General features: G+C 38.0%; 1 protein-coding gene across 2 annotated transcripts in view; it reads left to right on the plus strand.

The window, feature by feature from the left end:
* Positions 1 to 14,665, plus strand: part of LOC149218448 (uncharacterized) — a 100,385-nt gene that overhangs the window by 75,463 nt on the left and 10,257 nt on the right. For both annotated transcript variants that reach the window (XM_089384047.1, XM_089384048.1), the window contains exon 3: positions 4,683 to 4,749. In XM_089384047.1, the coding sequence (XP_089240173.1) occupies positions 4,683 to 4,749 (67 nt within the window). The remainder of the gene's footprint in view (positions 1 to 4,682; positions 4,750 to 14,665) is intronic.

The following is a 14,665-nucleotide window of genomic DNA, read 5'->3' on the forward strand; positions in this document are numbered from 1 at the left end:
CGGAGGTCGTACAGCATTTATTGCTGTCCTGTTTGCTGTAATTTCCAGATTGCTGTGAGGCACGGGAAATGAGATAAGTTGTAAATTTGCTTGCTGATTTTTTGCTGAATAATTCTCACTGTAAAAAGACAATTTTCAGAAATAAAGAAGAGCTCTCAAACTGGTTTTCCCCAAGAGTTGTAGGGGGTTTTTCCAGGGTCAAGTTGACCAAAAATATCAGTGTTTTAATGTGTTTTAATGGCTGTTTTTAATTGTTGATTTTTAATTCTGCAATTTCCAGCATTCTGAAAAATTTCCAGAATTTGTGTTTTCAGCAATATTTATTTTTTTCAGTCTGTTAAATGTATGGTTATGGGAATGGGCATTTAACTACATGGGAGAAATAAGGAGAAACTGAAAACCGGGGTGGGAAAACAGAAATTTTTACATCATTCCCGGGTTGTCACGTGTCCTGCTGATGTAGGCATTGACTTTTGACCTAAATCTTTGATTGGCTCTAATTTCTTCATCCGGACTCAGATTTATGCGCTATTTACACCATTGGATTCGTATTAACGAGCACTTCAACTTGAGCCTACTTTCACCTGCATTTGAAGACTTTTGATATGGAGGTAAAACTGAATCCATTTTGGATCACTCCTCCCCACTGGAAGCTTTTGGTCCACCAAAAGTTGGTTTTAGCTGTCGAGTAAGTGAGGATAAAGTTCCCTCACTTTTCTAATCTCTATCCATCGTGCTTTACTTGGATTTGTACCTTTGAGTCCAACTCAAAGATACTCAACATTTCCCCGTCGCGAAGTTCTTATCCTCTTGTCTAGAACTGTGTCCTTCTGTAGCTCATTGAGATACTCAGGCAACAGATCTTCAATGGAAGGTAGCGGACCTTGCTCTTCGGGATCTTCAATCCACGAAGGCTCATACAAACACATGTTTTCAACATTTACGACAGAATAGATTTGCATGTAAGCTGGTAGATCTAGGCGGAAAGCATTTTCACCAATTTTATCAAGTATTTTGAAAGGACCATATCTAATCGATTTCAACTTTTTACCTTCCCCCTTGCAGTCTTTCTTTGCTGATGTACAACTAGACTTGATCACCAACTTGAAAACTATGCTCCACTCGATGCTTGTCATGTCGTGCCTTATACTTTGCTTGGCTTCTTTCCAGCTGTTCCTGTACTGCCTGGTGAATTTCCTGGATTTGTTCAATGAATTTGGTTGCTTTGTCGACATTACTGTGTCCATCAACTGCTATGTGTTTACCAAAGACAAAATCCAAGGGAGACTTTGGTATAAAACCAAAACAAGTCTCAAAAGGAGATATCTGAGTAGAAGAATGTTTTGCATGGTTGTAAGCACGCTGCACATGACACAAATGCTCATCCCAAAGTTTGGGATGCTTGCTGCAATATCCTCGAAGCAATTGTGTCACTGTCCTGTTGACCACTTCTGTCTGACCATTTGTTTGCGGATGAAATGCTGTGCTCTTCTTTAACTTTGTGTCCATTAACTCCCATAGACTTGACCAAAATTTTCCAACAAATCGAGAATCTCGATCAAATACAATAGAAGTGGGTAACCCAAAATGAACCCATACATTTTGAAAGAACAATTTTGCAATTTGTTCAGCTGTGACCTGTTTATTACATGGTGTCAAAATACACATCTTACTGAACCTATCCACAACTACATACAAATAATCATGACCCTTTTTAGACTTTGGCAATCCCCCAACAAAATCCATGGAAACACTTTCCCAAGGATGAGAAAGAATTGGAAGTGGAGTATACAAGCCTAATTTTCTATTACTTGGCTTGCTTGTAGCACACATAGTACATCCTTTGATATATCTAGAAACTATCTCATTCATTTGTGGCAAATAGCAGAATCTTTGTAATTGTGCAACTGTTTTACTTGCACCAAAATGACTTGATATGAGAGAAGTATGTGCTTCTCGAATTATATTAACTCTTTCAGTTTGTGGAATGCATAACTTCCCATATGATACAAGAGTTTGTCCTTATGAAATAATCCAATTCTTCTACTTGCTTGCCATGACTTAAAGTTGCATATACATCCTTAAAATCTGTGTCTTGAGCATATTGTTCAATGTAACATTCATGAATTACCGAATTATGCTTAAGTATTGTGGATGCATTTATAATTGGTCTTGATAACATGTCTGCAACCTTATTATGTATGCCCTTCTTATATCTGATAACAAGATGAAATTCTTGGATAGTTTCATGACGATACATGCAATGGTGGAAGAGATGTATAATGAGTTTAAAAAGGGCAAAGGTGAAGGCACTTCATCACCTAAACCAGACAAAGGAGAAGAGGAACCTTTTTTTTGTTCCTTCAGATAAAGAAGATAAAGGAAAAGGAGGAATGCTTCCTCCATCATCACCATCATCGTCATCATTATTGTCTTCTTCTCAAGGAGCTGCAGATTGGGTGCTGAAGGACCGGGTAGGTACAGGGTACAACTGAGAGGAGCTGAGAGAGCATGCTACATTAGCCAAATGGCCAGTGTTTCTTGTATGGGAAGATTGGTTGTCAATGGATTGACACCAAACCCTAGTTTTGTGTCTTGTATCAGTGGATGTATGAGGGCCATTATCTCTGGTACGGGAAACCTAGACTATTGTATTATATATTGATTAATATAACGAAGTTGGGTTGAAAATTGTAAAAAGTTGTCCATATTTTGTGCACTAGTAGATTTACTGCTGTTTATATTCCGCTGTGCAAAGTAGTATTGTTGTGATTCTTGGTTTGGTAGCGTCAGAGATTTAAGATTCTATCCCAAACACCAAGGTCGTGGAAAAACAACATATTGCCACTCTTCTTCATATCCAGTGGGATAGACTTTTCTCTTCAACAGGTTCTTGAACTTATCCCAGTTCACCTTACCAATTCACACTAAGACATGGTTTGTCATCTTCAATGACCAAAGTAAACCTTTTGTTCATTACTGAAGCCATGAATGCCAAGCTACACATCCAATTGGCTCAACCATTTGTTGCTTCCACTGGTCATCACATGCCTGGATTTCCAGCCTAGCCTCAACTTCAAAAGTTGCAGAATGATTGCCGGACTACCCAAAGGCTGTATAGAACCTGGAAAGTGGATTTCAGGTTGCTTACCTTTTCTTTTGTCCTGTCAGTCTTCAACTTCTTTGGAGTGATTGCTTTTCTCTTCCTCCTTGCCTGGTTTTTTCTGCGCTTGTTCATTGTAGACTCCAAGAATCGGGTGAACAACTCAGTGAAATTGGCTAATGGTCTTCTCCAATTGGTCAAAGTGAATGGCAGGATTTATTTCTTCCACCAAATCTTCCTTTCCAGGCATTCTGATATGTTTTTGGGTTCTGCTATCAGAGTTCAAACCATCCAAGAATGGTTCACCTATTTTGCTGTATTGGCTTCAGTTAAGAGGCATAAACCCAAAGAGAAGTGACAGGTAATTAGGATTTTAGGGCTCTAATACCAACTTTATTTGAAAATTTTGAGCTTGATTTAAATATCCAGATGCTTAAAACAAATGGAAATTCGGATCCAATCTCTATTCTGCATGTCGGTTATGCTGCACCTATGTTGTCTCTGTGTTCGTACTGAAATTCCCTGAATTTCAGACTCCATTGCAGTGCAGAGCTTCTCTTCTACTCCCTTGCCAGTCTCCCCTGTTCCACAAGTGTCTTGCCCTTTTACCAAGTTGCCCTCCTCGAATGGTTGGATTGGGTGGTTTTTTATTATATTTGTTTTTTTGCTTGTGTTTTTTTTTTCTCTCTTCTTTTATCTTCCTGGTAAAAACCATATTTACAGCAGGGCAACAAAACTATTGACAATCTTCAGGGATCATACAGCCAATTGTTTACCTTATTTCTGAGATTCATTATGATGATTTCAGATCTCCAATAATGAAATTTGTGAAGTATTTCCATCAAAATTAACCACTATGTTCAAAGCTCTATTGTGATGTCCAGACGAGATAAAACTTGTATGTTTTGCATTTTGTCATTACTGGCCTAGAAAAGCACAGAATCATTGTAAAATGTTCTTCCAGTCCCTGGAATAGCAGATAATCTGTTAATTTTGCACAATTTTAACAGTCTTTCAATTAGGGAAGCTTCTCGAAATCCAGGGAGATTAATCTCAAATTCAAGAGATGATATCAATGGGTGAGGAAATAGATCGATGCCTGCATTTTCCACTAAAATAAGAAGCAGCATTAAGTTTTCCCAATTGGGAAAAGCAAAATAACTTGTTTTAGAGTGGTTACCTCTGTTTCTCTCAGGAAAATCCTCCTTTCCCAGCTGGTGTGATTGATTAAAGTCAACTTCATTTGGAAGGAAAATGTCTTATTTGATACAATGAATAAATCTGATTTGAAAAAAGGTTCAGTCAACTTTGATACTTGTGTAGCTTCCTTCATCTTTTTATCAGTTTTCAATCAGTTTCAGAACATTTGTAGGGGTTGGCTGCTGCAGCTGGATCTTTATTATTTTGAAGTTCCAATTGCAGCTTTTCTGGAATGGTTTTAAATCGGTGTATCGTTTGCTTATCTTTATGTTTGGTAATTTTCACACATTTTAGTAATGTTTTACAAAGTTATTGAAAAATGAAGTGTTTTAAATCCTATAAGTTCATAAAAAAATGACATTGTTATGACTGTATGCAGATGTAAGACATTCAATACTTTAGGCCTCCATCTGCTCGTTTTACCGCAGGAGAAAGTTTATCAGAAAGTAAGATCTATACATTCTAATTGTTCTTAAAATTTGCAATTTCCTTGGAGGTCCTTTGCATTGTTCTTGATGTGTGGATTCTCATTCTTCACAATGAGATCTGTTTTCTATATGTAAAGCATAGGTGCTTTTTCTATAAGGAATATTGGTTTTGCTTTTGTTCTGGAGATGCTGGTTATCTTTATATTTAGTGTGGAAAGTCGGGAAAAAATCGGGATTAAATCCCCAAAATGCGATTTTTTTGGCTGGCCGATTAAATAAAAAAAGTCGGAATTAAATCGGGACTTTTTCCAAAAAATCATGAATGAGGTAGTTTCTTTAATGATTTTTTAATTTTTTTTGGAAAAGTCGGGATTTTATTGAAAAAAAAAATGAATATTTTTGTATTTTTTTAATTTTGCCGACTTTTTCAAAGAACTCCCGACTTTAACGACTTTTTCAACTTCTGGACCCTTGCCGATCTAATCCCGACTTCGTCTTTTTCCACAATAATTTCTTTATAGCTTAATTTATTCACAACCATGAATGAACGGTGCAATCCTTCCTTGATAGAATTGAAATTCATGTTTTCATCCTCTCTTTCAATCTGCATTCTGAACAGCCTTAAAATGTCTATGTTGCACAGGGACCCATCCTCAAGAAAAACCTGCCTACCCTGCATTCCTGCATTTCAGGGACTTAGGGACCCTTGAGAAACATCTCCAAACTGCTGGGGATTTCATTGGGGACTTGGGGATTTGCTGACCGTCCCCAAAATGTTCTGGGCAGATTTCAGCAACCTTCTGAACAAATTTTATGGATGTTTCTTGCAGATTCAAGGGATTTTTTGGGCAGATTGTTGAAATTCTAGTGTTGCAATGGACTAGAATAGTTTTTCACAATTGGTAACTACTTCTATTGATGCAAATTGTTCCTTCTTTATACTTTAGTCAACAAGTAGCTATACATGAAAAACTTCAACCATTAATTCTTCAACAAGAGCAGTAAATAGAGGGCACAGTAGACAATAAACAATAAGAGACAAGAGACGCCAAGTTTAGGCTCACAGCCAGGGTAAAACCCACAAGGGGAAAACCCAAATTTTTTCCTTATGAGAGAGATTTTGTCCATCAAAATGTTCCAACAAATCCAAATTAATCAACAACAAAATACCAATCAAAGTCTGTTCATAGAAGGAAGGATAATCCAATTTTGTCCAATGAATAAGGTCTGCAAAAGAGGCAGAAATTCTGGTCCGATATTTTCCGTTGACAAGAGGCCGAAAATGGTCCTGAAGTAACCCCAAAAGTGTCAACAAACTGTCCACAAACTTGGCTCAATAATTGCAGTCAAAACCCTTGGTCAGCTTCAGGTCAATATCACTTTAAAGGAGCGAAGTTACAGTCAGCAAAAGTATCCACGTCTCTGAAGTTTTTCAACCTTCTAGTTGACACAAGATAGTAGCCCAAACAGAAGTAAAATGCCCAAGACAAAATTCGGTCAACTTCAGTCCAAAGAAATAGGTCAACGCAGATCAAGAAAACCTTTCTTCTTCCTCGCATGTGTGGTGTCTTCTTCCTGTAATTGCAGATTGAATTGCTTGATGATTGGTTGGTCAAAATGAGAGTTAATGAACTCATATGGCGAGGGTTCGGAAGGATGGCTCACCTGGGAATAAAAGCTAGGCGGAATAACTTACTACTTATCGATGGATGGAGTTCTAATTGCTTGCCTGAATTTGTACAAGGTTAGGGAAGTCAGGTTCAGGTCATCTGGACCTAAGCTTAACAGAAACTGATGGAACACTAGCTAAGGCACAAAGCCTTGATAGGCTCACTCGGGCAATTGCAGAATATAATGCCCTCGCTAGTGGTGTCCCACGTATCATGTGAGGACTCATTAGCCCTAGTAGGGCCAACATGAATACCTTCTAGGAGCTGACTTGAGGTGACCAAAAAAAATAAATTTATTCTCCATGTTTGCAATGAAAAATGCCGACCATAGCTACATTATTTTTCAACACTCCCTCTTAGCCATGGAGGTAGTTTTTAATTCTCTCTCAAGATCAATCTTCCCAACCAATCCATAGGTCTCATGGCCCGCAACCTAAGGAAGAGATCACAATCCAAGTCTCTCTCTTTTAATCTCATCACAAGGAAAGATACATAGCATCCATCTCAAAGCATCTCCTGGACGACAGGTCTCATGTCACACAACCTACAGGAGGAATCATTAATACACCTCCCGGAAAACAACATCTCATGACACACAACCTATAGGAGGAATCATCAATACATCTCCCGGACAACAATTTCTCACGACACATAGCCTACAGGAGGAATCTATCAATACATCTCCTGGTCAACAATGTCTCATGGCACAGTCTATGGGAGAAATCCATCAATACATCTCTCAGACAACAATGTCTCATGGCACACAACCTACAGGAGGAATCCATCTCCCGGACGACAATGTCTCATGACACACAACCTACAGGAGGTGGTCTATCCATGATGCTATGTAATCAATCCTCCCTCTCACTCAAAGAGGGGTTCTTAACAACTCCAAGTTCTCTGAAATAGCCAAACTTCATCGAGGAAAATGGATTTATCAGTACATCAACAACCTGCTCATTAGTAGGAACATATTCGAGCCTCACAACTCCTCTCTACATGATTTTGATGTGCTTTGATTTGTCATGGAACACTGGGTTTCTCAGATAGCTTCACACAACTTTGATTATCACAGTAGATAATAGTTGGCTCTAACATTTGATCAAATAAATCAGAGAACAATTTTCGAAACCATATAGCCTCGCAAAAAGCAGCATTTGCAGCAATATATTCAACTTTGGCTAGCTTTAGCTGTACTTAGAGCGATAAAGGCCTGTTTTCTACTAGACCATGAAACCATAAAGGAGCCCTGGCTAAAACAATATCCAGAGGTGCTCTTTCTATCATTAGAGCTACCAATCCAATCACCATCAGTGAAACCAATCAGTTGCATTTCACCATTAGAAGCATACATCAGACCGTACTCGATGGTACCTCACAAGAACCTCAATATGTGTTTCACTGCAACACAGTGTACAGGACGAGGCTCCACCAAGAATTGACTCAATGTATTAATTGCATAACAAATATCATTGCTAGTATTTACAAGATAGTTCAACGAGCTAATCAATCTCCGATACATAGTAGGATCTGTTATGTCCCTATACTACTAGTGTAACCCCTTATTGTTATTAGTGCAACCCCCTTATTGTATTATTGTGCCCATATAATCCCCATGATGTTATTATTGTGCCCCATAGATGTCCACTATTGTTATTGATGTGCCCCTACAATATTATTGTTATGTAGGCTTTGATTATATTGGGATCCCTTAGACTCCTATATATAGAAAGGAGGTCTTGTCATTTTTATCGTCCAAGAATTGTTCATTTGTGTAATGTAAAGGAGGTTGCCCCCTCGAAGAGGCTGATTTTGAAGTCCTTGATCTATTTTTTCTATCTTTTTGTGCGCTGGTTTCATAACATTTGGTATCAAAGCTTTGGATTCTAGGGTTTCGTTGCTCCAAACAGATCATCGTGGCATTTTCACTATAACTTTTTTTCTACGACATTTCAGAAGTTGAAATTAAAACCCATTTGAGTCGAAATCTCGATGAACCTTGGGTCTGAATTTTAGATCTTTTCTCGCTATATTTTCGGAGATAGTATCCAAGGAAGTTAGGGTTTTTGCAGGCTCCCGAATTATATCTCAAACAGGTGACCTGGGGAAAATCATCATAACTTTCTCTTTGAGCATCAGATTGAAATTTCGTAAAAAGTTACAGAAAGAGGACAGTCTGTAGTTTTTTGTGTATCGGTTTAAGGTCCTAAGGTTGAAACAATGATATGTGGCACTTTGTACAAGTTCGCTCTACTGAACCAGTGTATAATCAGATCATCATGGGAGATTTGTTTTAACTCTTCCTTGGAGAATCCAATCTTGATTAGACTTGCGGGGTTGGAAAGAGGACTTAGAGGGCTATCACAGGACGCAATTTCTGACTTTGGAGATCTGAAATTACAGAGATACAACAGATTTAATATCGAGCTCCTACAAAGTGGAAAAATGTGTGTAGTTTTTTTAAATTTTGCATAAGTTTGGTTTGAAAAATTAGTTTGAAGGAATTCAAAGGGCATAGTGAAGCATAATTATCATTAATTGATGCCCTGAAGAAAGAAAGTGGAAACACCTAGTAAGCAACCTGAAAGCTCTAGCATGACTCGTGAAGAAGAGGAAAAAATGCAACATGATATATCAAAATTACGAGACCAAGTGCAACAAAATTCACTCTCACAAAAAGTAACAAAAGCTAAGATGGTTTAAAGAAAGACGTGGAAGCTAAGATGGATGGCGTGGAAGCTAAGATGGATGGTTTAAAGAAAGACATGGAAGCTAAGATGAATGACATGGAACCTAAGATGAATGGTATAAAAGAAAAACTTAAAGGCAACATGGAAGATTTGAAGATAGATTTGACAAAGTTGCTACAAGAAACGCTTACTAATGGCAAAAGGGTAGTAAGGGAAACTCATGGTGAGAACAAAAGAAATGTTAATCATGATTTCATAGACTCTAACGTTGGTTTGAAGATCCACCATGTTCCAAAGATCGATATGAGGAAGTTTGATGGCAAGGATCCCATAACATGGATACTACAGATGGAGCAATATTTTGATCTCCATAATGTGCAAAACACACAAAAGGTACGCATTGCAACTTTATATTTGGAACCAAATCAGTTTGTATGGTATCAATGGCTTTGCTCTTGTAAACAAATTGTCACTTGGGCAATTTTTACGCTAGAAATGATAGCACATTATGAGGATACAAAAAAACACCTTTTTTAGCCAATTGATAAATCTTAAACAAAAGGGTCCAATGATGGAGCACATTGAGGACTTCCAAAAATTGAATATAAGGGTAAAAGATATTCCAGAGGAGCATATGATTGATGTGTTCATAGGGACTTTAAAGGATAACATCCAACATGAGGTTCGCCTTTGGGAACCTGATTCATTGGAGAAGGCATTCGGGTTGGCAAGAAAAATGGAAAGCAAAATTATGGAAACAAGGAAGCCTAACACTCACAACTACAAAGATGGAAGTGTTGTTGCCCCTAGCCTTCCACAACCTACAAGGTTGACACCACAACAATTGGAAGAAAAAAGAGCAAAATGGCTTTGTTACAGTTGTGGTAACAAATACATTAAAGGTCATAAGTGTGCTGAGAATAAATTATTTTACATAGATTGTGAAAAGCAGGAAGAAAAGGAACAAGAAACGTCAAAAGAAGAGGATATACACCAGGAACAAACCCTAGAGAAAGAAGAAATGAATTCGACCATATCTTGTAATGCATTGGCCGGAATTACCACTCCTCAAACTATCAAGATAGAAGGACATATCAAGAAGAAAAAGGTAATAATGTTGATTGATTCTGGCAATACCCATAATTTTATTCATTATAAGGTAGCCAAGGAATTGAATTGCTTCCTATATCCAGCACTAGAGTGTCAAGTGATGGTTGCAAGTAGAGGAACCATAAATTGCTTTGGAAAGTGCAATAATATCAAGCTATCCATGGGAGAATATGTATTGAATAGCCCAATGCTTTCCATTCCAATGGGTGGTGTTGATGTTGTACTAGGAGTCCATTGGCTACAATCCTTGGGTACAATAGCTTTTAATTTTCAAGAACTTTTCATGAATTTTTTTTTCGGAAGGAAAGGAAGCTGAATTAAGGGGTATTGCAGGGAAACCGGGAAAGATAATCAGCTCTAATAGAATGACAAAGCTTCTAAAGAAAGAACAACGAGGCGTAATTGCACAATTATGTTTGCTAGAGGTTCCCATGTCGAAATCATCTATTTCTCTAGATCTCCAAAAAGTCTTGGACAATCATTCCAAGTTATTTGAGACTCCCAAAGGCCTCCCACCTATTCATGATCATGATCATGCTATTCATTTGATTCCAGGAAGTGTTCCTCCAAACATCAGGCCTTACAGATATCCCTATGCCCAAAAGAGTGAAATTGAACGTATGGTTGCAGAAATGCTAGAGTCTAGTATAATTCAACCTAGTCAAAGTTCTTTCTCTGCTCCAGTAGTATTGGTGCATAAGAAGGATGGATCATGGCGCATGTGTCCAGATTATAGGGAGCTCAACAAGCTCACTATTAAAGATAAATTTCCCATTCTTGTCATTGTTGAATTATTGGATGAATTGCATGGATCAATTTACTTCACCAAGTTGGATATTCGTTTCGGATATCATCAAATCAAAATGAAGACTGAAGACATTCTAAAAACAACATTTAGAACTCATGAGGGTTATTATGAATTTTTAGTCATGCCTTTTGGCCTTACCAATGCACCTTCTACATTTCAAGGTTTGATGAATTCCATTTTCAAACCCTTCCTTAGAAAATTTGTGTTAGTATTTTTTGATGATATACTAATCTATAGCAAGTCTTGGAAGGATCATGTTCAACATGTTGACAGGGTGTTCAAACTATTGGAGGAGAAACAATTATAGGCAAAAAGCTCCAAATGTTTCCTTGGACTACAAGAGGTGGAATATTTGGGTCATATTGTGTCTCATGAAGGTGTTAAGGTAGACCTTAGCAAAATTGGAGCCATTAAGGAATGAAAAATCCCCACATGCATAAAGCATTTGCTAGGAATCCTTTATTGTGGAATGTGATGCCTCAAGAAATGGAATTGGTACTGTTTTAATGCAAGAAGAAAGACCCTTTGCTTTTGAAAGTCGTCCAATCAAAGGAAAGTATTTACACAAAGCTATTTACGAGAAGGAAATGTTACATGCACTTAAGAAATGATGACCTTACCTAATGGGAAGACACTTCAAGGTAAAAAGGGATCATGATAGTCTTAAACACAAATATTATCTTTAGAAAAGCAACAAAAATGGGTCACAAAGATGTTGGGTTATGACTTTGAAATCATCTACAAAAAAGGGAAGCAAAATGTTGTGGTAGATGCACTCTCAAGAAAGGATGAGGATGTGGAAGCATTGCTTTGCACCATTTCTATTATCTAACCAGATTGGATAAACGAAGCAAGGGATGAATGGAAGAATGACGAAGAAGTGTGGCCACTCATTCAAAAGTTGCAGAAGATCCCAGTTCAAATAATATTGCTAGAACTTAACGAGGAAGGAAAAATCATATTGAAGCCTGAAGCAGTGACAGAAACAAGAAATCGACAGCTACGGAATCGATCAATTTCAGAGTATCTAATCAAGTGGAAGAACTTACCTGCTGAAGATTCCACATGGGAGGATGAGAATTTTATAGAGAAGCATCTAGAACTACTCAAGCGTCGTGGACAACACTTTTTGAAGGAGAGGGGCATGTTAGGTCCCTATACTAATAGTGTAACACCTTATTGTTATTAATGTGACCCCCTTATTGTATTATTTTGCCCATATAGTCCCCATGATGTTATTATTGTGCCCCATAGAAGCTCATTATTGCTATTGTTGTGCCCCTACAATATTATTGTTATGTAGGCTCTGATTGTATTGGGACCCCTTAGACTCTTATATATAGAAATGAGGCCTTGTCATTTGTATCATCCAAGAATTGTTCATTTGTGTAATGTAAAGGAGGTTGCCGCCTCAAAGAGGCTGATTTTGAAGTCGGTGATCTATCTTTTCTATCTTTTTGTGAGTCGGTTTCATAACAGGATCAAACAACTCTAAGTCACTGTCTCAGATCCTCTTCAAGTTCATCACCATAGGAGTATCCATCGACTTGCAGTCCATCATGCCAAATCTCTGAAGAATCGAAACAATGTACTTGCCTTGGCCCACAAAGATCCCATCAGATTTTTGCCAAATCTCCAATCCAAAATTCAAAAACTAGCTCCTTCTTGCTTGAACAATCAATACTTTGGCTCTTGTCAGAAACAAATCGTTTACATACAATAGTAGTATCAGGGGTTCACCATCAACAATCTTGAAATATAGGTTTGGATCAACATCGCTCTTTTTGAAGCCAAGACTCAACATATAACCATCAATATAGGAGTACCAAGCATAAGGGGCCTATTTTAGGCCATACACGCCTTCAATTTGCAAACATGTGTTTCTCTATTGTGGACCTAAAAACCTTGAGGTTCAATGTAGACTTCTTCTTCAATAACCCCATTCAGAAAAGTTGTTTTGACATCCATTTGATGCGACTTCCAACCTGCAATAGATATAAGAGCAATAACAGATCTAATAGATGCATACGCGGCAATGGGAACAAAGGTGTCTCCATAATCCTCTCCCTCTTTATGGGAGAATCCACGAGCCGCGAATCTAGCTTTGTATTTGTCCACACTTCCATCAACAACATGTTTTATCTTGTAGATCCGTTTTGAAGACACAACGAAGTTTCCTTCAAGTTTAGGCACGATCTCCCAAACATCGTTCTTCAATTTGGATTGATATTCTTTGACAATATAGTTTCTTTCAACAACTTCCTTGATTGAAAGATCTTCAACTCCTTGAACTGCTCTTATGTCATCATATCATTATTCATGAACTCCACAGGTTGGAGTTTCTATTGAAACACTTGCTTCATCCCTGGATCAGTGAATCTTCTAGTAAAGATTCCATTGAAGAATCTTGAGGATCTTAAAGATCCCTATCCAGTAGATGTTTCCCTTTTGTTGCATGATGAACATTCTTCAAATGTTTGAGTTCTGCAAAGTTGTTGCTTACAACTTGCCTTCTTTCATAGAAACCCTAAGTTGTTGACAGAGGCATCTTAGTTATCCTCGTGATGATGTCAGGAGATCTTGATTCTAATACTTCCATAATGTTAGACCACATCCTATAACATATTGTAGTCTTATTCTATGCAAGATCTAGGAGCCTAGAAAGAGATGTATAGAGAGAGGCTAACTTAAAGAATTCTACTCCCTCTTATCATGGAATCCATTCAGCTCCTTCCATCCTAACTAGTAGCATTACTTTTCTTTTTCTCCTCTATTTGATATTGTCCTTTAAGGACCATCTTTTCTTCTTCCAGCTTCTTTTAAGCCTCCAATATTATCTATCTAAGAGAACTTTAAAAGTTTCTTCTCATGAATTCAAAGGAGACCTATTTCAATGGCTTTACCTATCTATAAGGATTGAGACTATCCTCCTTATGCAAGGACCAACATATCGATTTGTAAAATGAAGTCATTTAAATCAAATATAGATCATAACCATTTGAATTGTCAAGTCTACTAATTTGAAAATGTCGACTCTACTAATAGCTCCAACTCCAACTCCAAGCCTCCAAGATGACTACTCCAGCAAAAACTCAACACTCTCCAAGCTCCCAATCAAACTCACAAAAACTCCAAATGAGATGTGTGAGGCAAATGAGGGGGGTGAGCTCCTTTTAAAGGCTTGGAGAGGGTGTTTTTGGAGGGAAACAACCCTTACTTTCCCTCCAAAACACCTAGGAAGCTTCCTAAATGACGTAGTGTGGGTCCGCCGTGGCCTTAGCAATGAACCAACTGGTTTGACCATAAAGCCTACATATGGGACAGAACCGACTGGTTTGGGCTGGTTTTTATGGTTTTTTTGGTGAAGTAGGCCCATAAACCAAGTTTTTTTGTCTGGTTTGACCTGGTCGCCCAACGAACCAACTGGTTTGACCTGTTTCTGGTTCAAGCCGATTGATTTTTAAAACTATGACCTTTATCTGCCAGATGTGAGACTATATGGTCTCGGACTCCATCCAAGATCAACCCTTCCCCCTTGCCATCTCCTTCCTGTATTCTTTGAGTTGATCTGCATCCTGGGGAACTGCCACCACATTATATATGTTGGCTTTTAGGCCATATTCATCTAGAAGGAAGGACGTCCAGAAAAACCCAAC

This window comes from Pinus tabuliformis, chromosome Q (assembly GCF_031772625.1).
Source record: "Pinus tabuliformis cultivar Carrire ecotype Pingquan chromosome Q, CPIR1, whole genome shotgun sequence".
NCBI classification, from domain to species: domain Eukaryota; kingdom Viridiplantae; phylum Streptophyta; class Pinopsida; order Pinales; family Pinaceae; genus Pinus; species Pinus tabuliformis.